This window comes from Cherax quadricarinatus, chromosome 53 (genome assembly GCF_038502225.1).
Source record: "Cherax quadricarinatus isolate ZL_2023a chromosome 53, ASM3850222v1, whole genome shotgun sequence".
Taxonomy (NCBI): Eukaryota; Metazoa; Arthropoda; class Malacostraca; order Decapoda; family Parastacidae; genus Cherax; species Cherax quadricarinatus.
This window is the reverse complement of record NC_091344.1, coordinates 21554017-21580155: the sequence shown is the minus strand read 5'-3', so window position 1 is coordinate 21580155 and position 26139 is coordinate 21554017. Positions and strand designations below refer to the sequence as shown.

Sequence of the window (26139 nt, the reverse complement as noted above, 5' to 3'; positions counted from 1 at the left end):
GGGAGGTATACCATCTTTTAGGAGTGAAGAAGAGCAGGATGCGAGTGTGGGGGAGGTGTGTGAGGCATTATGTAGAATGAAAGGGGGTAAAGCAGCTGAAACTGACCGGATCATGACAGAAATGTTAAAAGCAGGGGGACAACAGTGTTGGAGTGGTTGGTATTTTTGTTTAATAAATGTATGAAAGAGGGGAAGGTACCTAGGGATTGGCAGAGAGCGTGTATAGTCCCTTTATATAAAGGGAAGGGGGACACAAGTGTAAAAATTATAGAGGAATAAGTTTACTAAGTATACCAGGAAAAGTGTATGGTAGGGTTATTATTGAAAGAATTAGAGGTACAACAGAATGTAGAATTGCGGATGAGCAAGGAGGCTTCAGAGTGGGTAGGGGATGTGTAGATCAAGTGTTTACATTGAAGCATATATGTGAACAGTATTTAGATAAAGGTAGGGAAGTTTTTGTTTCATATATGGATTTAGAAAATGCATATGATTGAGTGGATAGGAGAGCAATGTGGCAGATGTTGCAAGTTTATGGAACAGGTGGTAAGTTACTAAATGCTGTAAAGAGTTTTTATGAGGATAGTGAGGCTCAGGTTAGGGTGTGTAGAAGAGAGGGAGACTACTTCCTGGTAAAAGTAGGTCTTAGACAGGGATGTGTAATGTCACCATGGTTGTTTAATGCATTTATAGATGGGGATGTAAAAGAAGTAAATGCTAGGGTGTTTGGGAGAGGGGTGGGATTCAATTATGGGGAATTAAATACAAAATGGGAAGTGACACAGTTACTTTTTGCTGATGATACTGTGCTTATGGGAGATTCTAAAGAAAAACTGCAAAGGTTAGTGGACAAATTTGGGAGTGCGTGTAAAGGTAGAAAGTTGAAACTGAACATAGAAAAGAGTAAGGTGATGAGGGTATCAAATGATTTAGATAAAGAAAAATTGGACATCAAATTGGGGAGGAGTATGGAAGAAGTGAATGTTTTCAGATATTTGGGAGTTGATGTGTCAGTGGATGGATTTATGAAGGATGAGGTAAATCATAGAATTGATGAAGAAAAAAAGGTGAGTGGTGCATTGAGATATATGTGGAGGCAAAACAATGTTATCTATGGAGGCAAAGAAGGGAATGTATGAAAGTATAGAAGTACCAACACTCTTATATGGGTGTGAAGCTTGGGTTGTAAATGCTGCGGCGAGGAGGCGGTTGGAGGCAGTGGAGATGTCCTGTCTAATGGCAATGTGTGGTGTAAATATTATGCAGAAAATTCGGTGTGTAGAAATTAGAAGGTGTGGAGTTAATAAAAGTATTAGTCAGAGGGCTGAAGAGGGGTTGTTGAGGTGGTTTGGTCATTTAGAGAGAATGGATCAAAGTAGAATGACATGGAGAGCATATAAATCTGTAGGGGAAGGAAGCCGGGGTAGGGGTCATCCTCGATAAGGTTGGAGGAAGAGGGTAAAGGAGGTGTTGTGGGCAAGGGGTTTGGACTTCCAGCAAGCGTGCGTGAGCGTGTTAGATAGGAGTGAATGGAGACAAATGGTATTTGGGACCTGACGAGCTGTTGGAGTGTGAGCAAGGTAATATTTAGTTAAGGGATTCAGGGAAACCGGTTATTTTATATAACTGGACTTGAGTCCTGGAAATGGGAAGTACAATGCCTGCACTCTAAAGGATATTGGCAGTTTGGAGGGATATATTGTGTATTTTTATACGTATATACTTCTAAACTGTTGTATTCTGGGCACCTCTGCAAAAACAGTGATTATGTGTGAGTGAGGTGAAAGTGTTGAATGATGATTAAATTATTTTCTCTTTGGGGATTTTTTCTTTCTTTTTGGGTCACCCTGCCTCGGTGGGAGATGGCTGACTTGTTGAAAAAAAAAAAAATCTACAATATACTACACAAGCATATATAGGGGGAATTCAGTACCTATATTGACAGCTCAGTCATGTTACGTATGGCGTCTCAACATACCATACTCTACAGGCTGAACAGGCAGGTGGCTCTGGGCTGATTCTATACAATAGCAAAGACATATGTAACGTAGAACTAATCACGGGATGGATATTACTGTAATGGCTGGTAAATGTAATGGATGGTATCATAATGCATTACGAATTATTGTAACAAATCACAGTAAAGTAAAAGATAGAACTGATCAATCAATCTGTATTCATACACTCTACGAATTCTGAGGAAGAATATATACTATTTACAAAGAGGAAAGTATTTAACAGCAAAGGCAGACCTGGCACGCACAGGTCATTACTGCTAAATCTCAGAATTTGGAGGGAACGTGAACACAAAAAAATTTTTTTTTGAAAACTGATCAGCTAATAAAACACACAGCTCACAACTTCAATCAACTTGATCATCTAATTATACAGGCTATGTACATTTAAACCCAACTCTGTGAGGGTAAGATTTACATATGCAGAATGGTTATCGTCTGAATGAGTATCGATCTGAATGAGTATCTACAGAAGATGCTTGGGGGTTTCTCATTAATCGTCGTGTACGCAAGGACTAATGACATTCAGGTTAATCACCTGACTGAGTGTTAGAGGTAGAGGGTACAGTCAGGAGGATTGTCGTTGTCTGTCACATTAGTCTGGGTAGAAATATCATCGTCAACATCACATACTAACTTCATATGATCTAAATGTGATTCTCTATACTGACCCGTACTAATTTCTCTAACTTTATACTTATTGCCACTGATATGTTCAACTACTCGATAAGGACCAACAAACTTGATTGTGCTTAGGCATTGCAGATGTTTTGTTGAAGTTAGTCAGCATTATTCTTGAAACCACTTTAACCTTGGTCGGCTTAGCACAGCTATTAGTTACTCTTGTAAATTCTGCTGTTGACTTATGGAGCGTTTCTCGGACTCTCCTTAAAACACTGAGCTAGACTGGTACGAGTGGCTATGAAATCATCAGGGTTTTAAGTGGGTTTCTGTGTGGAATATAACAACTCCTAAGACAAACACTTGTCTATACCGTACTATGTATAATGTGGAGTGTCACCTATCGAAGCATTGTAAGCAGAATTTATAGCACACTGAACATCAGGTATGACTTCATCCCAAGTTTCACTATTGGGGTCAACAGTGACTCTTCAGTCATCAAGAACTTTCTTACCGGTTTGTTCCGCCAAACCATTACTCGCAGAATGATGGGGAACAATGGCTGACAGAGATCTTGTACAAGGTACACAAATTTTCAAGAATCTCATTGCAGAATTCACCTCCATTATTGGTTATTAGGGACTTGGGGGTTGCTCTTTAAACGCTTTGGTTACAGTCTCGGCAGTCTTATCTGCAATAGGCACCAACTCTCAATATCTGGTGAAATGATCTACCATAACACACACATTTGTTGCCTTGGAGAGAACATTGGAAACTGGTTAACAGATCTACAGTAACTCTTTCCCATGGTTCACTCGTGGTGGGATACACCTGGATAGAATTTGGACCGTTGATATTTCCTTTATGTTGCATACAGACACTACATTTCTTGACAGACTCAGATGTCAGTTGCCATACATGCCCAAAAGTATTTCATTCTGGCTTGTTTCACAGAACAATCCATACCAGTGTGTGCAACACCTGATGCATCGTGAACTAGCTGTAGAGGTACATTCACTAGTGACTATGGAATTACTAATTGGTATACCCTTCTGCTTGGGGTACCCAACTTGGCTGTTCGAGAAAGTAATTCTTGGTTCATAACAAAGTCACTAATGGGTGCTGGTGGTTTCACAGTCAGAATAAGATCTTCCTGGAGCAGGAATCGGATCACACCAGACCACATGGGATCTGTTTTCTTACTGGAGGAATGAACAAACTTGGCAGAGTGAGTGACTCTTCCCTGACACAACCAGCAGTCAGTCCGGAGAAAGAGCCCGACCAGCAGCAGGGTCCAGGGGGAGCCCAACCACGAGTCAATCCGGGACGGCCCAACCACGAGTCAATCCGGGACGGCCCAACCACGAGTCAATCCGGGACGGCCAAACCACGAGTCAATCCGGGACGGCCAAACCACGAGTCAATCCGGGACGGCCAAACCACGAGTCAATCCGGGACGGCCAAACCACGAGTCAATCCGGGACGGCCAAACCACGAGTCAATCCGGGACGGCCAAACCACGAGTCAATCCGGGACGGCCAAACCACGAGTCAATCCGGGACGGCCAAACCACGAGTCAATCCGGGACGGCCAAACCACGAGTCAATCCGGGACGGCCAAACCACGAGTCAATCCGGGACGGCCAAACCACGAGTCAATCCGGGACGGCCAAACCACGAGTCAATCCGGGACGGCCAAACCACGAGTCAATCCGGGACGGCCAAACCACGAGTCAATCCGGGACGGCCAAACCACGAGTCAATCCGGGACGGCCAAACCACGAGTCAATCCGGGACGGCCAAACCACGAGTCAATCCGGGACGGCCAAACCACGAGTCAATCCGGGACGGCCCAACCAGGAGTGAATCCGGGACGACCCAACCAGGAGTGAATCGGGAACGGCCCAACCAGGAGTGAATCGGGAACGGCCCAACCAGGAGTGAATGGGGAACGGCCCAACCAGGAGTGAATGGGGAACGGCCCAACCAGGAGTGAATGGGGAATGGCCCAACCAGGAGTGAATCGGGAATGGCCCAACCAGGAGTGAATCGGGAATGGCCCAACCAGGAGTGAATCGGGAACGACCCAACAAGGAGTGAATTGGGAACGGCCCAACCATGATGTCAGTCTGGGGAGGGCGCCCAGGCCACAATGTCAGTCCAGCGGGGGAGCCCAGGGAACAGTGTCAGTCCGGGGGGACCCGGGGAACTGTCATTCGGGGGGGGGGGAAGCCCAGCCAGATGCCAGTCTAGGGGAAGAGCCCAACCAACAGTCTGGGGAAAAGAGCCCATCCAGCAGTCTGGGGAAAAGAGCCCAACCAGCAGTCAGTCAGGGAAAGAGCCCAACCAGCAGTCAGTCCAGGGGGGAGAGCCCAACCAGCATTCAGTCCGGGGAAAGAGCCCAACCAGCAGTCAGTCAGGGAAAGAGCCCAACCAGCAGTCAGTCAGGGAAAGAGCCCAACCAGCAGTCAGTCAGGGAAAGAGCCCAACCAGCAGTCAGTCAGGGAAAGAGCCCAACCAGCAGTCAGTCTGGGGAAAGAGCCCAACCAGCAGTCAGTCTGGGGAAAGAGCCCAACCAGCAGTCAGTCGATGGGGAGAGCCAAACCAGCAGTCAGTCCAAGGGGAGAGCCCAACCAGCAGTCAGTCCAAGGGGAGAGCCCAACCAGCAGTCAGTCCAAGGGGAGAGCCCAACCAGCAGTCAGTCCAAGGGGAGAGCCCAACCAGCAGTCAGTTCAAGGGGAGAGCCCAACCAGCAGTCAGCCCAAGGGGAGAGCCCAACCAGCAGTCAGCCCAAGGGGAGAGCCCAACCAGCAGTTGGGGACGGCCCAACCAGGAGTGAATCGGGGATGGCCCAACCAGGAGTGAATCGGGAACCGCCCAAACAGGAGTGAATCTGGGTCGGCCCAACTATCATGTCAGTCTGGGGAGGGAACCCAAGCCACAATGTCAGTCGAGCGGGGGAGCCCAGGGAACGGTGTCAGTCTGGGGGTTGCCCAGGGAATGGTGTCAGTCTGGGGAAGGGGGGAGCCCAACTAGCAGTCAGTCTGGAGGGAGACCCTAACCAGCAGTTTAGTTAAATATTTTAAATAACATGGATCCAAACCAGTCCAGAAAGATGAACTATGTGGCACCTGATCTGAACAATAACAAAGTGACAGCAAACTCCAAGAAGTTTTTGGGTAAGGCAATGGTACTTAATTTTACTCTTTTGAAAGTCAAGATGCATGAGCAAGAACTACAGCTCAACCCCCGAAACTCAAATGGATAGACTAATCACAAGTAAGTAGCTAATTACACAAGATTCTAAGTGCCTTACCTTATGATAATAATTAGGATCAGCCCCTTGAGATAACAACCGTAAAGAGGTTTCTAGGTTGGCAGTTCGAACACTGGAATGTAGCTGCCGACTTAAATCCCCATCATTCCCACTTGGATCATCCCGTAAAGGTCGGTAAACAAACGATAACATCTGATGTTTGGCTCTGATGAAGTCAGCTTTGGTTGGGCTGCAAGAAATGAGAATTAAAAGACATGCAAGATACAGTAATGTACTTAATACATATTAAGTATGGTAAAAAAAATATTTATTATGTACATGATGCATGCACACAAGCTGAAAATAAGACTGTTTCTTAGCTGTCATATACTGACAAAAAATAATATATTTTTTTTTATTTATTATCACACTGGCCGATTCCCACCAAGGCAGGGTGGCCCGAAAAAGAAACTTTCACCATCATTCACTCCATCACTGTCTTGCCAGAAGGGTGCTTTACACTACAGTTTTTAAACTGCAACATTAACACCCCTCCTTCAGAGTGCAGGTAGAAATAAGACAGTATGCAAAAAAATTATTTTTTTCTATAAAAGCTGACCAAGAAAATATTCACGTTTCTGTTCTCCCAGTTACAAATTAACTAACAAATTTAAAGTGTATTGTCAAGTGTATTGTCAAAAGAATCATTGTCACTAAAGAACCTTATTCACTGTTTAAGTACGATCTATTATCCGTGTAGAAACTTTCTTGTGAACACGGAAATGTGTGTACGGCAAGCTCACTACCAACCTGCCTTGAGGCAGTGACCTGGAGTTTCCCTGGAGAGAGTTCCTGGGGTCAACGCCCCCACAGCCCGATCTGTGACCAGGCCTCCTGGTGGATCAGAGCCTGATCAACCAGGCTGTTACTGCTGGCTGCACGCAATCCAACGTACAAGCCACAGCCCGGCTGATCAGGTACCGACTTTAGGTGCTTGTCCAGTGCCTGCTTGGAGATAGCCAGGGGTTACCTGGAGGTTATTCCAGGGATCAACGCCCCCGCAGCCCGGTCCATGACCAGGCCTCCCGGTGGATCAGGGCCTGATCAACCAGGCTGTTACTGCTGGCCGCACACAGTCCAACGTACGAGCCACAGCCCGGCTGATCTGGCACTGACTTTAGGTATCTGTCCAGCTCTCTCTTGAAGGCAGCTAGGGGTTTATTGGTAATTCCCCTAATGCTTGATGGGAGGCTGTTGAACAGTCTTAGGCCCCGGACACTTATGGTGTTTTCTCTTAGTGTACCAATGGCACTCCTACTTTTAATTGGGGGTATTTTGCATCCCCCTTATGTATGCTGGGAGGCAGTTGAACAGTCTCGGGCCCCTGACACTTACTGTATTGTCTCTTAACGTGCAAGTGACACTCCTGCTTTTCATTGGGGGGACATTGCATCGTCTGCCGAGTCTTTTGCTTTCGTTGAGAGTGATTTTTCGTGTGCAAGTTCGGTACTAGTCCCTCTAGGATTTTCCAGGCTTATATAATCACGTATCTCTCCTGCCTGAACATTAACCACTGTAATGTATAATAGCTAAATCCATAGCAGTCAGTACACTCAAACTGACACTTAGCCAGGCAGTGTACAACTGCAGAAGAAAACACTTCCTAACTATCCACAACATTATGTAGAATAAATCACTAAAATAACATATCACTGGCTCAGGGACAGTTACCCCTAAAAAAAAAAAAATTTGCAGTATTACACAAAACATTCAGAATGCCATAAGCAGATTATGCCAAGAACAGTATGAATGCCTAGTGAAGCACCCGCTAGTCAGTGCACACAATCCTGAATGTGCCAGGCACTACTAGTTTAAGGGACAGAGACAGGCAGTTATGGTGGTTAAGTAAATTACAGTAAGCTAAGTTCAGATATTCATTTAGGATCCAAGTCTCATCACTATAATTCTCACACACATTAACACCCCTTTTCTTTTGACAGTTTCATAAACAGTACTGCCATTCCTACCACAGTATCAGCATGTCCATCTTCATTACATTCACTTGCAGATACATCCAACATAAGAACTTCTCATTAAAACTTTCCTAACCCTTTTAGTTTTGTTTCATTGTGTTAGAGCATCAAGTTTACCTTCATTCATAACATCTACAGTACATCATTTCTTTACAGAGTATCTGTATTAAATCCAGTAGAAGATGTAAGTCATTACACATTACAGTAATTTTAAAGCTAAAATGGAGTTACAAGAAATTAAGAAAACTTTTCTGGAGAGTTAAATCCAATACAATGTTCATAATATCAGTGGAAAAATATTCGAAGGATAATATTTACAGTGCAACAACAGAGAGATTGTGGAAAGCTCAAACTTCTGTATATGGTAAATAATAAAATTGCTACACATACTGAACAGGATCCTTGTGGTGAGGCTTACGTCTTCCTGTCTTGGCTACACTAGGGTCAAGCAGTGTATGTTCCCATATGTTGTTGGCACCACTGCTATATAAATTGTGCACCATCTGTAACATATCTGTACTGTACAATACTGTATAGTAGAATACATGTGCATATTCTGCAGAGTGGAAAACTCATTCTCCAAAGGAAAATTCTTATATAACATATTATATTTCATTATATTAAAAGGGCATGAATGAAAGAATTGTACCTACAATTAATCAACATGACCTAATACTTAAATGCTGCATATGAGTGTCTCCCAGTCACTTGCATCTGAACACAGTATATATACATTACAAAGAATTCACACTAACATTTTTACAACAACACTGCACTACACAAAAACGTATTTCATAAACCTACAGCATGTTGCGTAGGATTCCATGTTCCTTTTTTGAGTGACTTGACTTGAGATATGTGTCTTCCAAGAGACCTGTGCACACTGCAGCACTCATCACAGATTAGTATACCTCGGTTTATAGATGCCCAGCCCGGCTCTAGGGAAAAAAAAGAAAACCTGTTAAATACAGACAAAAAAATAAAACATTACTAATGGCGTATTTTTGTCATGTTTTTACCTACTGTTGTAACTTTATAAAGTAAAACCTGGATTATACTTGGAGGGGGTTTCGGGGGTCAACGCCCCACGGCCCAGTCTGTGACCAGGCCTCGCAGTGAATCTGGGCCTGATCAACCAGGCTGTTACTGCTGGCCGCATGTAAACTGACGTACAAATCACAGCTTGGCTGGTCAGGTACTGACTTTATGTGCCTGTCCAGCACCTTCTAGAAGACAGCCAGGGGTCTATTGGTAATCCCCCTTATGTATGCAATAAATATATTTTGTCTTGTTGCTGTCAAGTACAAGTCTTGATTCAATTTGGGAAATTGTAGAATTAGTTATGATGCTCTTCCTACAGAGGAAGTGTGTTCAAAATTCTAATCCTAATCCTAAAGATGCATATATGATCAAGTAAATGAGACTGCAGTAACAGCCGCTCAATGAGAGAAAAGACTGTAAAACCAACAAGCTAATATAAGGACACTACAGAAAAATTATAACATTGCTGAAAAAGCTTGGACTTCAAGCAAAGCATTGTCCATTGGGTCTTTTTTGCTTTTATCAAAGCTTTAATTGGGTTAAATATAAATATGATTTTAAGACTATAGTACTACAGTGGACCCTCGACCAACGATGGCATCGTATAACGTTAAATCCGACTAGCGATACATTTTAACGCAAAAATTTTGCCTTGACTAGCGCTAAAAAACTCGGCCAACGCGATTCGCTCCATTCGAGATGCGTCCACTTGTGGCCAGTGTTTACAAGCCAGCCAGCAAGCCACCGCGGTCCCATCCAAACATACAATCGGAACATTTCATATTATCACAGCGTCTTTAGTGATTGCACCTGCAAAATAAGTCACCATGGGCCCCGAGAAAGCTTCTAGTGCCAACCCTACAGCAAAAAAGGGTGAGAATTACTATGGATATGAAGAAATAGATCATTGCTAAGTATGAAAGTGGAGTGAGTGTCTCCAAGCTGGCCAGGTTGTACAGAAAACCCCAATCAACCATTGCTGCTATTGTGGCCAAGAAAACGGCAATCAAGGAAGCTGTTCTTGCCAAAGGTGCAACTATGTTTTCGAAACTGAGATCGCAAGTGATAGAAGATGTTGAGAGACTGTTATTGGCGTGGATAAATGAAAAACAGATAGCAGGGGATAGCATCTCTCAAGCGACCATATGTGAAAAGGCTAGGAAGTTGCATGACGATTTAATTATAAAAATGCCTGCAACTAGTGGTGATGCAAGTGAATTTAAGGCCAGCAAAGGTAGGTTTGAGAGATTTAAGAATCATAGTGGCATACATAGTGTGATAAGGCATGGTGAGGCTGCCAGTTTGGACCAAAAAGCAGCTGAAAAATATGTGCAGGAATTCAAGGAGTACATAGACAGTGAAGAATTGAAACCTGAACAAGCGTTTAATTGTGACGAAACAGGCCTGTTTTGGAAGAAAATGCCAAGCAGGACCTACATTACTCAGGAGGAAACGACACTCCCAGGACATAAGCCTATGAAAGACAGGCTTACTCTGTTGATGTGTGCTAATGCTAGTGGTGATTGCAAAGTGAAGCCTTTACTGGTGTATCACTCTGAAACTCCCAGTGTGTTCAGGAAAAACAATGTCCTCAAGGACTTGACACCTCAAGTCCTAATGGAAGGGGATTCCCCTTCTAAACACTAACTCCATCCACACTCTCCCCTCCTCCCATCCCATCAATCATCACCAGATCTCCAATAAAGGTAAGTGTCATGTAACAGTACATATCTTCTTCAGTTTGTGTTTATTAAAATTAATATTTCATGTGGTAATTTTTTTTTTTCAATACTTTGGGGTGTTAGGAACAGATTAATTTGATTTCCATTATTTCTTATGGGAAAAATTAACTCTACTAACAATTTCGATTAACAATGAGCTCTCAGGAACGGATTAATATTGTTGGTCGAGGGTCCACTGTATTTTAAATTTTTACAATATTTGCACTAAGTACATATATAATGAAGATTAAACCAACATCATCTCAAAGCCAAACACAGTACAGCCTCTCCTCACTTAATGACGGAGTTCCATTTCTAAGACCACATCGTTAAACGAATCCGTCGCTACGTGAGGAACATAGTATAATAATATGGGTTTGTGTCAACCATCTTTGTTATTGTTTTAACATCACCTTTGCACCATTTATAACATTTCTGGTATATGTGTTTTTAAATGTTTATACAGTAGTGTACTGTATATTGAAATAAACAAAAGAGAAAAAAAGCTGTAATATACATTATTTAGGTATAAATACTGGTTAGAGAGACCGTTGAAAGTCCGAGGCATTGGTAAACAAGTACATAGCTAAGTGAGGAAAGGCTGTACTGTACTGTAGTATGATTTACCAGTCCTACATTTCCACTGACATCTGCAAGTTCGCTAAACTAGCAATATACCACACTCAGGAATGAGGAATGGTCCGACATGCACCATTATTTAGTCATATACTTGTTAATGGTCCAAAAGTCGAACCGAAACATCACAAGTTTCGTTTTCACATATGCAGGTTATGTGTGTATGCAAATAATGATATGGTTGTTATTAGCTTGCCTACTAAACTAGACAAAAACACTAAATGCACAATAGGTCCCATGGCCTGGTAGGCAATGTTCTCGCTTCACACACCGGGTGTCCATGGCAAGGCTGGAAACACTGGGTGTGTTTCCTTACACCTGCTGTCCTGTTTACCTAGCAAGTAGGTACATGGTGTTAGTCAACTGGTATGGGTCACATCTGGGGAACAAAACTGAGAACCACAATAGAAATAAGACAGACAGTCCCTTGATAACACACCGAATTTTTTGGGTTATCCTGGGTGGCTAACCCCCCAGGGTTAAAAATCCAAACAAAATCCTATCTCAATGTCTAATAGCCGTCCAAGATTCACTATAGATATCACAGAATCGAATGATAACAAACCTGACTGTTTCTATGGCTGTTAAGTGTGATACAGCTGTCATTTAAAAAACTAACAGCAAAGCAGATTTACTTAATGACTCTGATAATTAAGTATTGTTAAATAAGAATCGTCTAACATTTTATTTCGGCAAGACCATCCATCCAAACATACATAATTACAGTAGATTATAATCACTGGAAAACATACATATATATTAGTGGATTATAATAACAAGGTGAGAAACGGCCGATGTGTTAATAAAAATAAATTATAATGTCTGGGAAACATATATAATAGTGGATTATAACCCCCCCCCCGGAAACAAAATTTTGATTGGGTCGTACATGTTAAAAAATGGAAGTTATAATCCAAGAGAGATACATCCAATTCCTGGGATCAAGAGCCCCTGAACGGGGTGGAGGCACTTCCCTTAAGGGGTATATATATACATATATATATATCATCAGAGGTAGGTAGGTAGGATGGTAGGGAGGGGGTGTGAGGTATCTTACCTGGCGCCCCACAGTCTGCACACACATCCTGAGAGCTCCTGGGCTTGCTCCTGGCCCCTCCCCCTACACGAGACATCCTGCACACCGCCGCATCCTACACGCCCATGCCCACCATACCCACAAGCTGCCCTACTCAAGTCTGGCCACAAAATAAATCTTTTTCTCGAGTCACTCTCAAGTTCTGTTTTCATTCACGCTCTTGCAAGTACCCCAACGCTCTTCTAAAGTGTAATAAATATATATTATCCACATATATCTGCACTATTAAATGCTATTACGCAAAACGGCATTAATACTTTTGAGTACTGTGTTTTGTAAAATATTTCGAAAGGAAAGGGAAAGTCGTTAAAGCTTTAATTAAAATAATACTGGAACTAGGGTAGGGATAGTGCCGAGCCCTTATTAAGTCTCTATTATATTTAAACAATATCCTCTTCATTTTGGCATAATTTTCACCTCTCATGATGTTTAAGATACATATATTAGATAACGCAACGTCGTGGTATAAATATACAAAACAGATTTTGGGAGAAAACACTCAAGAGGTGAAAACTTTGTTTTCTCTCACACTCACCTGCCCAGGTTTCGTTTTCTTTGTCACATATATTGTAGAACTAAATAAACACTGTATTACACAATAAAATACACCTATTAGTGAAATTACAATAATGTGGGATGGTAGAGGAAAGTGGAATACTGAAACGACTTCAGGGAGAAATCCAAATTTTGTTCCCAAGACGCCAATGGAAATAAATCACTGACGGTTTTTGGGTTATCCTAGGTAATGTACACATAAGATAAGATTTCGTTCGGATTTTTAACCCCGGAGGGTTAGCCACCCAGGATAACCCAAGAAAGTCAGTGCGTCATCGAGGACTGTCTAACTTATTTCCATTGGGGTCCTTAATATTGTCCCCCAGGATGCGACCCACACCAGTCGACTAACACCCAGGTACCTATTTGCTGCTAGGTGAACAGGACAACAGGTGTAAGGAAACGTGTCAAATGTTTCCACCCGCCGGGAATCGAACCCGGGCCCTCCGTGTGTGAAGCGGGAGCTTTAGCCACCAGACCACCGGGTCACATATGTTACTCATGTAAGTAAGTAAGTAAGTAAGTAAGTAAATTTATTCAGGTATACACAAATACAGTTACATAGAATTATCATACATAGCAGCATATGTGTAGAGAACCTAGGATAACCCAAAAAAGTCAGAGTGACTTATTTCCATTGTATGATAATTTGGGTAATTATGTATGTGTACCTGTACCTAAATAAATTTACTTGCTTCCTTACAGTTATGTGTACCTGCACTTAAATAAGCTTACTCACTTACAGGCCAACTGGACCATAAAAGGCAGGTCTTTCTCCGAGGTTATGGATCCTCCTAGTTTGTACTGACGTGAACCCTATCTAAATATGCATTTAAAAAAAATAGGAGACATTATATGATGAGTAAATTACTAATACAAAGTACATAGTACGCATATCACTTGAGGTCATGACTGACTTCAAGTTCTTCAGTGGTACTTATGGGGGGTGGGAGGGGAGCCCTTAATAAGTAAGTTTATTTAGGCACAGGTACACATGTACATTTATCATATATAGTGTAAATTACCTAGGATAACACCCGCAAAAAAGTTACACTAAGTGATTTATGTCAATTGAGGCCCTTCCATTTTTTCATTGGGATCCTTGCTTATTTCCATTGGGATCCTTGCTTATTTCCATTGGGATCCTTGCTTATTTCCACTGGGATCCTTGCTTATTTCCATTGGGATCCTAAGCCCGTACGAGTATACAGCCCCATGGGGAATGAAAAGCACTCAGGTTCGATCCATGGAATGGGAATTCAGGTCGAGCTAGGACCTGCAACCTTCCCCGAACATCTGATTAGATGGAACTTAAAAAAAAACACAAGTACCTTCTGTGACGGATCTTCACCAACTATAATATACAAATACAAGCCTTTATTTCTTAATGCAGTAAAATATAATGTCGTTTACATGTAATAAAACATTGATAGGCACAAAAGAAAGCCACTAGTATGATGTTGTATACCATTTTGAATTTAAATTCTAAGCCAATACGATTTTCATCATTTTACATGTTGTGAGGGAACTCGTTTGCAACTTTCTGCAACAATTCACTGAAAAAAATCTTCTAGTTTTGTCCAGCTTCTGGGTGAAGTTTCCTCCTTTAAACTGAATCGAATGAAAAAACTATTATTAGGCCTTATGTCTTAAAAATACAGGAGTCAAGTACAGCATCATGTGAGACGAAGCTTCCTTATTGGCTGTCTTCAAGAAGGTGCAGGACAGGCACCTACAGTCAGTACCTGACGAGATGGGCTGTGGCTCGTATATCGGGTTACGTACGGCAAGCACTAACAGCCTGGTTGATCAGGTCCTGATCAACCACGAGGCTTGGTTACGGACTAGGCCGTGGGGGAACTGACCCCCGAAACCCCCTCCAGGTAGTTATTTGTAATCTTAGTAATAATAGTGAATTGCCGACAGCAACATAGTTATCTCCTCTCATACTACTACTACTACCTACCACATGGGTCAGTAGGCCTACTCTTTCACCTCTGTGTCCCTGTATTGTTTGTAACAGCTTGACAAAGCTCATGGAGAGCGACAATAAAATGTCACATTAGTTGCATCTCTGCCCCGTTACTTAACATTTGTAATCTTGCAGCATCTTTGACCGATTAATTGTAACAAATATTATGTACATGTTCTCCATCTCTCTGACTGACACTGCAAGTAATGATATATTTATGCATTGTTCACGTACTTACATTTTAATAGAAAATACGAAGTGAAATGTTTGCTTGTTATTTCTAACATTTAAAGATGATTAAGACATTTATTAAAAATTTGAAGTACTTCAATAAGATAATTTAATACAAAAGATCATTATTGTTCAAATTTCATTGTGCAATCTCTTAGTAATTAAATAATCAACTACCTCATTTTGTGATTTTACTAGTAAGCATAAATCACCTTATGTGATTTTCTTATTTACTATTGTTCGCTTGAACATTAGCTGAATTGATACCTTCTCTGTCCATATTACTACCTCTTATTTTTTTTAAATACTATCAATTGATATTACTTACTAAAATTAATAAATATCATTTTTACTAAAATTTCAATTTACTCTTAACATTTTTGACATTTAATAACCATTACTTGTCTAATTACCTTTACCTGTTTTAATACCACATTTACTATCCTAGATTACTCTTAATTACCTTGTACTGCCATATAACCTCAAGTATAACTACCAGTGCAATATTGAATGAAATAAACATTACTTTTTCACTTTTTTGTAATCATTATTATTACTTACTAAAATTTTATTAAACACCATATTTACTACCAGTCAATTTTACTTTTGTACATTAAACATTATTTTATACTTCCCATAACATTTTGTTGCCAAATTTTCAAGTTTTTATATTCAACCCCAACCTTTATATTATCCTTTGTACCTGTGTACCTGGGTACCTGTCTACCATCTTACTATCATATTATAACCAAGACATTACCATTGTGATTTTTTACTATTATTCTTTTGGTACTTTAATTGTGAATTTTATTTTGTCAATTTAAATCTATAGTTATAATCTTGATCTTGTCAACAACCTATACCAGACTCTAGTGCAATTGCAAGTACCATTTCAAATTGTATTTTTATATTATAAGTTTATGTTATAATTCCTACCATCTGTCCATTTAACTTTGCTTACCATTACTTAATTTTAGTCCCTTATATATTTTCTCCTTTATTTTAGCTTTATATAACTATCCTAGTTTATATATCCACAATTGTTAAAATAATCAAGGTGCTATTCTCAGGTGCTAAAGTAGAATAAGTTCACAATTTTGCCATTATATTCCAAAGCTCATTTATTTGATTACCACTTTATTGTTCACCACAACCTATATTAGTCCCTTTTTATTATAATTTTAAACTATAATTCTAACTTTAAAAAAAATTACCTTTATAGTACTACCTACTATCATATTCCCAAGCTCTATTATATGATCATCACTTTATTTGTATTAGTCCCTTAGCTCATTATTTTACATTTGTTAAATAATTCAGGTGCTCTTTTTTTAGCTTAAGACTATTTACTTTGTTTTATACTTAACTCTAACTATAGATTCACTACAAATCTTATGATTACAAGCATTGATCCTGATACCAACCTCTTATTTAATGACTTAAATGAATCAAGCAGTTACTGTAATTACTACACTGCAGAACAATCAAAGGCACTTCTCAGTGCCAACAGCAACATAACTATCTTTAACTACAATATCAGATCTTTAAGCAAGCATTACGATGACCTCATAGCATTACTAAATTCCTTACATGCCAATATGTCCATCATTACACTAACTGAAACCTGGCTAAAGCCTGATAGTACAGATGTCTATGCCATTCCTGGTTACACAGCCATACACAACTGTAGGCCAGACCAACAAGGGGGTGGCACAGCCATATACTACTCAGACCAACTAGAATGTATCACTAATACTTGCACAAGGGATGAACATGGGGAATATATAATAGCTAAATTCAAATCCAAATACCTACAAAAACCTCTCACATTGATAAACATCTACAGAGTTCCACAGTCAAACATTAGCCAATTTAGTCAAAATCTAGGAAGTATGATAACTGATGCACGCATGAACAAAGATCACTTACTACTCTCAGGTGACTTCAATATAAATCTCCTGCAAGACCAGGACCCACACGTTACTGAATTCACAAACACAATGAGTAACTGTATGTTACTACCAACAGTAACAAAACCTACAAGAGTTACAGAGACTAGTGTTTCCCTACTTGACCACATCTGGACCAACACCATATCCCCTTTAAAATCAGGCATAATTACAGATAATACCACAGACCACTACCCTACTTTCCTCATAACAACTTTTGGTAAACTACCCCAAGACACTACTAAAATCACCTTCAGACTTCACAATGAGGCAGCCATTAATAACTTCACAACAGCAGTAGCAAACATTGATTGGCACACTGAGCTAGAAATCTATACAAATATTGACGAATGTATTAATAATTTTCTAAAAAAGACCCAATACCTCTATAACAAGCACTGCCCTAAAAAAACTAAACAGATGACAGCAAAGAGACTGAACAGTCCCTGGCTAACACCCAGCATTCTCAAATCCATAAATACAAAACACCAATATGAAAAACAGTACAGAATGGGTCACATAACCAGAGACCAAACAAAACGTTACTCGTCAATCCTAACCAGCCTGATAAGAAGGGCAAAAAAATTGTATTATGAGAACAGATTATCCAACTTACGAGGTGATATAAAAAATACCTGGAAAACCCTATCAGAAATTCTGGGAACAAAAAAGATATCACGAAATAGCGAAATAAAATTAGCAAAATCAGATGAACCCCAACTCCCACCAACAGAAACAGCAAACAGACTCAATGATTTCTTCTCCACTATAGGACAAAACCTTGCCAATAAAATCCCAAGCTCAGATACCCCACCAAATGACTACCTCACCGGCAACTACCCGAACACACTGTTCCTAGCTCCGACTAACCCATACGAAGTCTCCCTTATTATCAATGCACTAAAAAACAAGGCAGGAGATTTAAGTACCTTACCACCATTTATATACAAAAAAGTGTCACAAGTGCTATCTCCAATCATTGCAACACTCTTTAACAAATCCATTGAATCCTCCACCTTCCCTACAGTACTCAAAATAGCAAGGGTCACCCCCATCCACAAAGGAGGAGACCAAACAGAGTTGAATAACTATAGGCCAATATCCAACTTACACCCTCTCTCAAAAATCTTCGAAAAATTAATTCATAAACGAATCTACTCCTACCTTATCTCCCAAAATATACTCAACCCCTGCCAATTTGGATTCAGGCCTAATAAAAATACTAATGATGCTATTATACACATGCTAGAACATATATACACTGCAATAGAGAAAAAAGAAGTCCCACTGGGGATCTTCATTGACTTACGTAAAGCTTTTGATACAGTTGACCATGACTTGCTCCACGTAAAATTGTCACACTATGGTATAAGAGGGCACTCCCTCAACTACCTCAAGTCATACCTCAGCAACAGAAGCCAATATGTGTACGCAAATGGGGCAAACTCTTCTGCGCAACCAATTACAGTTGGTGTCCCACAGGGAAGTGTCCTTGGCCCTCTTCTCTTTCTCCTATACATAAATGACCTTCCAAATGCTTCGCAATTACTCAAACCCACACTATTTGCAGATGACACTACATACGTCTTCTCTCACCCGAGCCCAGTCACACTAGCCAATACTGTAAATACCGAATTACAGAAAATATCTACCTGGATGAGGACTAACAAACTTACACTAAACATTGACAAAACCTACTTCATTCAGTTTGGTAACAGAGCTACAGATGTCCCTCTTAACATAATGATAAACGGATCACCTATCACAAAGCTAACAGAGGGAAAATTCTTAGGAATCCACCTTGATAATAGACTCAAATTTCATACACATATACAACAAATTTCTAAGAAAATTTCCAAGACTGTAGGCATACTATCGAAGATACGGTACTATGTTCCACAGTCAGCCCTCCTGGCCCTATATCACTCTCTTATTTACCCCTATCTCACCTATGGTATTTGTGCATGGGGCTCAACAACAATTAACCATCTCAGACCACTAATTACCCAACAAAAGGCTTCAGTTAGAATGATAACAAATTCTCACTACAGGCAGCACACTCCACCAATATTCAATACACTAAACCTACTCACCATACAAAACATCCATACTTATTACTGCACCTATTACATACATAGAACACTTAACTCTGATATTAACCCTCCCCTCAAACATCTCCTTGCCAACCTCAACAGAACACATGACCAGATCACTCTTTGATGTTCCTCGTGTCCATCTCACACTATGCAAAAACTCAATGCACAGAAAAGGCCCTAAAATCTGGAATTCATTACCTGTAAATATAAAAGAAACACTACCTGTTTATAAATTCAAGTCTCTACTCAAAGATCACTTACTCACCCAAAACCAAATAAATACTGAATAACTGAACCTTATAAATTGTATATCTTAAATGTTTCTCACAATTATATCACATAAATGTTAAACCTAAAACCGAATCTAACTTTATTATTTTTTAAATACACTACCTAACAGAATCCTTCATATGACTGAATGCAACCATATGACCTGTCTTTGTAATACTCACTTGTGCTTTATAGTAATCTGTTTACATTAATGTTTTATCACTGATTTCATCATTGCTTAGTTAATCTTAAGTTAATCTTAAGCCAGCCCGTAATGCTATGCATAGTATAAGTGGCTTTGGCATGCTGCTCTTATCTGTATTTTTTTGTACCTCTGTATGTGTGCTCAAATTGGTAATAAATAAATAAATAAAAAAAAACTGTAGTTATTTTTCTTCACAACTGTAATTAAAAATCTGGGAGAGTAATTCATATCGACTTTAGATCATGGAATTACTCCAAACTATCGCCAGTCAGAACAAATTATAAACAGTTTATAAACGTTAGCATCTTGGTATAAGTTCACAAAATCTCCCAGCAATACGTCCAATAAAAGATAAAAAAATGATCACCAAGTCCCGTTTGATGACGCTGTATTAGTTAAAAATAAAAAAACTGTAATAAGCTCTTCCTCTACATCCCAAGGTCTCATCTCCACCAAACCTCAGCATTCCATCAATTCCAGTCAGGTATAACGACAATGGGAATATTCCAGGTGAGGGGTTCCCTTCCAGGTGGCAGGTTGTCCCAGAGATGGAATCAAGGTTCGCGTAACCTTCCTTATATGTAAATGAGGAAGGCAGGTATGAAATGTGAAAAGAATTTGAAAATTATTTCTCGCCTGATGTGTTCATAAGACCTGAGGTTCGATGATTATAGGGCACACAGGTACCTGGAGGTTATCTGGAGTCGCTTCCGGAGGTCAGTGTCCTTGCTGCCTGGTCCTGGACCAGGCCTCCTGCTTGCTCGCCTCACTCATCAAGCACGAACACAGACCCACACATTTACAAGACTCCATGAAGAATCCGTCTGATTGCGAAAATAACATATTCCAATGGCATTTAGTAATACAAACTAAATTTTAAGTTGCTCTTAAGTACATTGGGCTATACCATATTACAGTAATTTTAGCAACTTTAGGTTTAGTTGGCTAGTTAGTTTTAGTAAGATTCAACGAGGCTGTTAAGTGAGTGTTGCTGCAACATTAAACCTTTGTATATCAGTGTTAATTCACACGAAAATGCTGATCAAAGCATAAAAATAAAACTTCCAAAATATTCTAGTTTTAGTTAAGGTGGGCGTCTTTGACCAACTAGGCTACTGAGACACAACAACGCAGTTGCAACAAATACGAGGAGCTTTTGAACTGAGTACATTCTAATATAAATAACATTCATATTATTAGTGTCTGTATATAATATTCATTTATTATACCCCGGATCACCTGGAGAGTCTTTTCTCAAGGGAAAACACTCACATAACCTTGTTCAAATTTACCTATTCTAAAACATCTTAATTGACCTAACCTATCTTAAGAACTGGCATAACTATGTTTGACCGTTTACTTTTATTGGAAGGAGAATCTTCAGGCGAATCTCTGAAGCTTGACATTACAAATAAAAGTCTAATTTGTTTTAAAACGACTTGGGTTCATGATGGGTTGTAAAGTGCTGTATTTTGGCTTTGCCAGGAAGCATTCCAGCAGCTGCGGCCGGTCACCCACACCTGCTGCTCTTCTTGTCACCATTCCTGAAATTCCTGCGTGGGAAGCGAGGTATCCTCTGGGGGGAGGGAATTGTTCATGTGTGCTGCTGGAGCTCCGGGGAATCTAAGGGCCATTGTTTGACTTGAGCTGGACCATATGCGGGGCAGGCGACCCCACAGCTGCCCTAGACACCCCTTCCCACCAGTGTTGTGTGAGAGGGCACAACACCAAACCTAACACATGCCCACCGCCCTCCCTCCTTACCCTAGTCTCATTGTATTTTATATGTCTGTTCCACTAGTGATACATCATAATTCTTGGCATTATATAAACTGTGTTAAATTTTATCAGTTAACAATGTGATACATATATTTTTCTTTTAATCTTAGGGCATGGTTCATAAGCCCAGGAAGACCATCTGATCATGGACCACCCTAATTACCACTACTACAACACAGGCTGGAGTGTTCCTTACCGTTACGGGCTAGGGTGCTACTTCTTCTTACAGGCTGGAGCGCTTCTTCCTACAAGTAACGATCATGCAAGTGCCTAAACAACAGACAACTTGCCAGCGCTATGAAGATCAATTAGCCTGGAGGTTTCCCAGGCTGATGACCCAAACAACAGCGAGACTGTCACAACCAAGACAGTTGTAACACACAGTGTCACACCCTCACAACAGCGGGACTGTGTTACACTGACACAGCGAAGACAGTTGTAACAACCAGTGCCACACCCTCACAACATTAGTTCAACTTGGCCAAGTTACATCAGTAAGACATACACAACAGATGAGCATCTTTAATGATAATGCCCACCTGCTGCACACACGTCTTACTCATCTGTTTCTCAGTCTGACATATCACACCTGCTGCATTACCAGTAGAACCCTGGTTGTCTTCAAGAGGGAGCTGGACAGATACCTAGTCAGTGCCGGATCAGCCGAGCTGTGGTTCGTACGCTGGATTGCGTGCGGCCAGCAGTAACAGCCTCGTTGATCAGGCTCTGATCAACGAGGCTGATCGGGTTGTGGACCGGGCCACGGGGGCGTTGGTCCCCGGAATACCCTCCAGGTAGGTAGACCATTAATATGCTGGACAAATTAGGTTGCAACATGCCAAATTATAAAAAAAAATATCCTTCATGTTAAGATGGTATCACCTGTAAACTGTGATATCATGTTATCCTCGTCACTAGCGTCCCCCCTCCCCCCAGTTATTATATGACCATAACAGATGTTGAGGATCATGGATACAGACCCGGTATCACTTTCATAGAGATCACCTGCCCTGAGTCGGACCTAGTGAGCGTATCATGCTTGTGATCGCCACCTAAGTTGTCAGGCTTCCTTCCCAGGACTTGTAAGGTGCCCTGAAAGATCCAGGTTCCTCTACCCAAGGTGGTGCGTTACAGATGAGTGAGGTCTCCAGGTTCCCTACGTGAGGTAGTGCGTTACTGGCGTGTGAGGTCTCCAGGTTCCCTACGTGAGGTAGTGCGTTACTGGCGTGTGAGGTCTCCAGGTCCCCTACTTGAGGTGGTGCGTTACTGGCGTGAAATCTCAATATTTCTCCTCGAAGCTATTCATTTACTTCAACCAGTCAATGGGTCCCCAAATTTACACTGAGAGGTGGACTCCATCCAGTAATTAGATTAGCATTTTATAACACGGTTTCTGCAGTGTTTCTCTCCCACCCCGGTAAATCACACGCACTGCCTACGCTACCTTCCACCTCTCACACACCGGTTGTTCTACCTCTATCCCCTCACCCATACGGGCTCTGCTCCCTCCCACTTGGGGTGGGTATTAAGGTTGCGGGTAAAGTGAGAGGTTATGGAGCCATAAGTGTGACCTAACACCCAGGAACCTGTGACACTCACCACTGACCGCCACACAGGGTGGTCAGGGAGAGGTGGTCACTAGACTCAAGTTTCCCCTGTACTGATCACACTCTGGGTGGTCACTGGTCAGTGTTGTGGCTGGTAGTCAGGTTGCTATCGTGACTTACTTGGTAAAAAGTTACAGCAAAAGGAGACCTTTATTATTACGACCTGTCACCTACACCAGGCTTTACCAAGTACTTGACAAAGCCTCTTAGATGAAGCCTACTAATAATAATGATATCCTTTTCCTCTAAGCGTCTTTCTACCAGCGGTCAAAGTCACACTTCAACCACGTGACATACTTGTCCACACTCAAGCTTCACATATCCTATTAGAAAGATGAGTTTATAAATAAGGAAAGAGTAATAAAAAGAGAAAGTCAGGAAAATCTAAGTTGGTTAATAAAAACTAATGATACACAAATAACTGCGGGTTATTTGTGTATTGTTCCAGTCACGGTATTGTGCCTTTTTCTTCTCTAACTAATGATCTTGTTCAACCCAAGAAAGTGGTCTTAAGGGTTCCACTTGTTTTGAGCTATGGGCAGAGTACACTACGTATGTTTGTTTCAAATACCTGGAGGTTACCTGGAGGTTATTCCGGGGATCAACGCCCCCGCGGCCCGGTCCATGACCAGGCCTTCAGATGGATCAGGGCCTGATCAACTAGGCTGTTACTGCTGGCCGCACGCAGTCCAACGTACGAGCCACAGCCCGGCTGATCCGGCACTGACTTTAGGTATCTGTCCAGCTCTCTCTTGAAGGCAGCCAGGGGTTTATTGGCAATTCCCCTAATGCTTGATGGGAGGCTGTTGAACAGTTTTGGGCCCCGGACACTTATGGTGTTTTCCCTTAGTGTACCAATGGCGCCCCTACTTTTTATTGGGGGCATTTTGCATCGCCTGCCCAGTCTTTTACTTTCGTAGGGAGTGATTTCTGTGTGCAGATTTGGGACCATTCGCTCCAAGATTTTCCAAGTGTAGATTATGATATATCTCTCTCCCTCCTGCGTTGCAACGAGTACAAGTCAAGTGCTTCCAAGCTTTCCCAGTAGTTAAGGTGCTTGACAGAACTTATACGTGCAGTAAAGGATCTCTGTACACTCTCTAGATCTGCGATTTCACCTGCTTTGAATGGAGATGTTAATGTACAGCAGTATTCCAGCCTAGAGAGAACAAGTGATTTGAAAAGGATCATCATGGGCTTGGCATCTCTCGTTTTGAAAGTTCTCATTATCCATCCTATCATTTTCTTTGCACGTGCGATCGTGGCACTGTTGTGATCCTTGAAAGTGAGATCCTCAGACATTACTACTCCCAGGTCCCTTACATTATTTTTCCGCTCTATTGTATGGGCGGAGTCAGTAGTATACTCTGTTCTAATTATTATCTCCTCCAGTTTTCCATAACGGAGTAGTTGGAATGTCCTCATTGAACATCATATTGTTTACCGTTGCCCACTGGAAAACTTTGTTTATATCTTCTTGGAGGTTAACCGCGTCCTCAGCAGATGACAGCCTCATGCAGATCCTAGTATCATCCGCAAAGGATGATACGGTGCTGTGGTGTATATCTCTGTTTATGTCTGATATGAGGATAAGGAATAAGATGGGGGCGAGTACTGTGCCTTGTGGAACAGAGCTCTTCACTATGGCAGCCTCCGATTTAACTCTGTTGACCACTACTCTTTGTGTTCGATTTGTTAGGAAGTTGAAGATCCATCTCCCCACTTTCCCAGTTATTCCTTTAGCACGTATTTTATGGGCTATTACGCCAAATATGTACAAGAAATTAATAACAGAAAAACTAATCAATAAATTCATTTATATTGTTTGGTGTTTGGGTGTCTTGGCTATATTCAACAAATCAATGGACGTACAAATTTACCATTTTCAACAATGAAGATGACGTCATACAAACAATAAATCGTCGCACTGGCGACGTCACTTCATCCCTGGCTGTTGCAACATTCAGGTGATGTGAAGGAAAATCATACGTGATACTGAAAGCAGAAAACATTTTTTTTACATTTCTTTCGAGACATTACACTCACAATATCCAAGAATTTTCCAGCAAACACCAACCCGATTTACAGTCTCGCTCCCCACCTTAATACTGCTCGTATATGTACGATAAAGCACCTAAATTACTGGGAACGGTTGAAGTCCCTTGATTCGTATTCCCTGGAACGCAGGCGAGATATATGATAATATATACCTGGAAAATCCTTGAGGGACTAGTCCCAAATTTGCACACGATAAATCACTCCCCACAAAAGCAAGAAGACTTGACAGGGGAAGCAACATCTTCCCAATGAAAAGCAGAGGCGCCACGAGAACGCTGAGAGACAACACAGTAAATATCACTGTCCCAAACTGTTTAACTGCCTCCCACCTGGAGTCTACCTGGAGGGCATTCCGGGGATCAACGCGGGGGCGTTGATCCCCGGAATCCCTGGTCCACGACCAGGCCTCCCGGTGGATCAGGGCCTGATCAACGAGGCTGTTACTTCTGGCCGCACGCAATCCAACGTACGAACCAGAGCCCGGCTGATCCGGCGCCGTCTTTAGGTATCTGTCCAGCTCCCTCCAGGATACATAAGGAGGATTTACCATGGGATCCCTGTCTGTCTTCAGGAAGGCGCTGGACAGGCATCTAAAGTTGGTACCTGACCAGCCGGGCTGTGCCGCGTATGTCAGTTTACGTGCGGCCAGCAGTAACAGTCTGGTTGATCAGGCCCTGGTCCACCGCGAGGCCTGGTTACAGACCAGACCGAGAGGGTGTTGATCCCCGAAACCCCCTCCAGGTATACCTTCACCACCACACAGCCTCTCCTCCCCTTTATTGCCCCCACAGCCTATCCCTGTTCATCAACTCTTCCCTCTTCAACCCCTACTTTCAAGATGAGTATCCCCAGGACGGGTGTGTTGGGGTGGTGGTGATGGTGATGATGAGGGTGGCTGAGCATGACATAGATCACCACAGCCCCCCCGTCACCTGAGCTCCATTTTGTCTGTTCTTCAACACACTTCCTCGGCTTCCCCGTCTACCTGTTAGGTGCTGC

At 41.6% G+C, this 26139-nt stretch overlaps 1 protein-coding gene across 5 annotated transcripts in view; it reads right to left on the bottom strand.

The window, feature by feature from the left end:
- The window catches only part of Git (ARF GTPase-activating protein GIT1), a 105108-nt gene extending 92526 nt beyond the window's left edge, over window positions 1-12582 (bottom strand). For 4 of the 5 annotated variants that reach the window (XM_070096442.1, XM_070096445.1, XM_070096443.1 and 1 more), the window contains exons 1-4: window positions 12380-12582; window positions 8729-8862; window positions 8315-8427; window positions 5952-6141 (exon numbers count right to left, since the gene is read on the bottom strand). In XM_070096442.1, coding sequence (XP_069952543.1) covers window positions 5952-6141; window positions 8315-8427; window positions 8729-8862; window positions 12380-12455 — 513 coding nt within the window. In that variant the 5' untranslated portion in view covers window positions 12456-12582. Of the gene's footprint in view, window positions 1-5951; window positions 6142-8314; window positions 8428-8728; window positions 8863-12379 lie in introns of those variants that run through there. The other variant, XM_070096447.1, reaches the window with a different exon arrangement.
- Between the last annotated feature and the right edge of the window lie 13557 nt (window positions 12583-26139).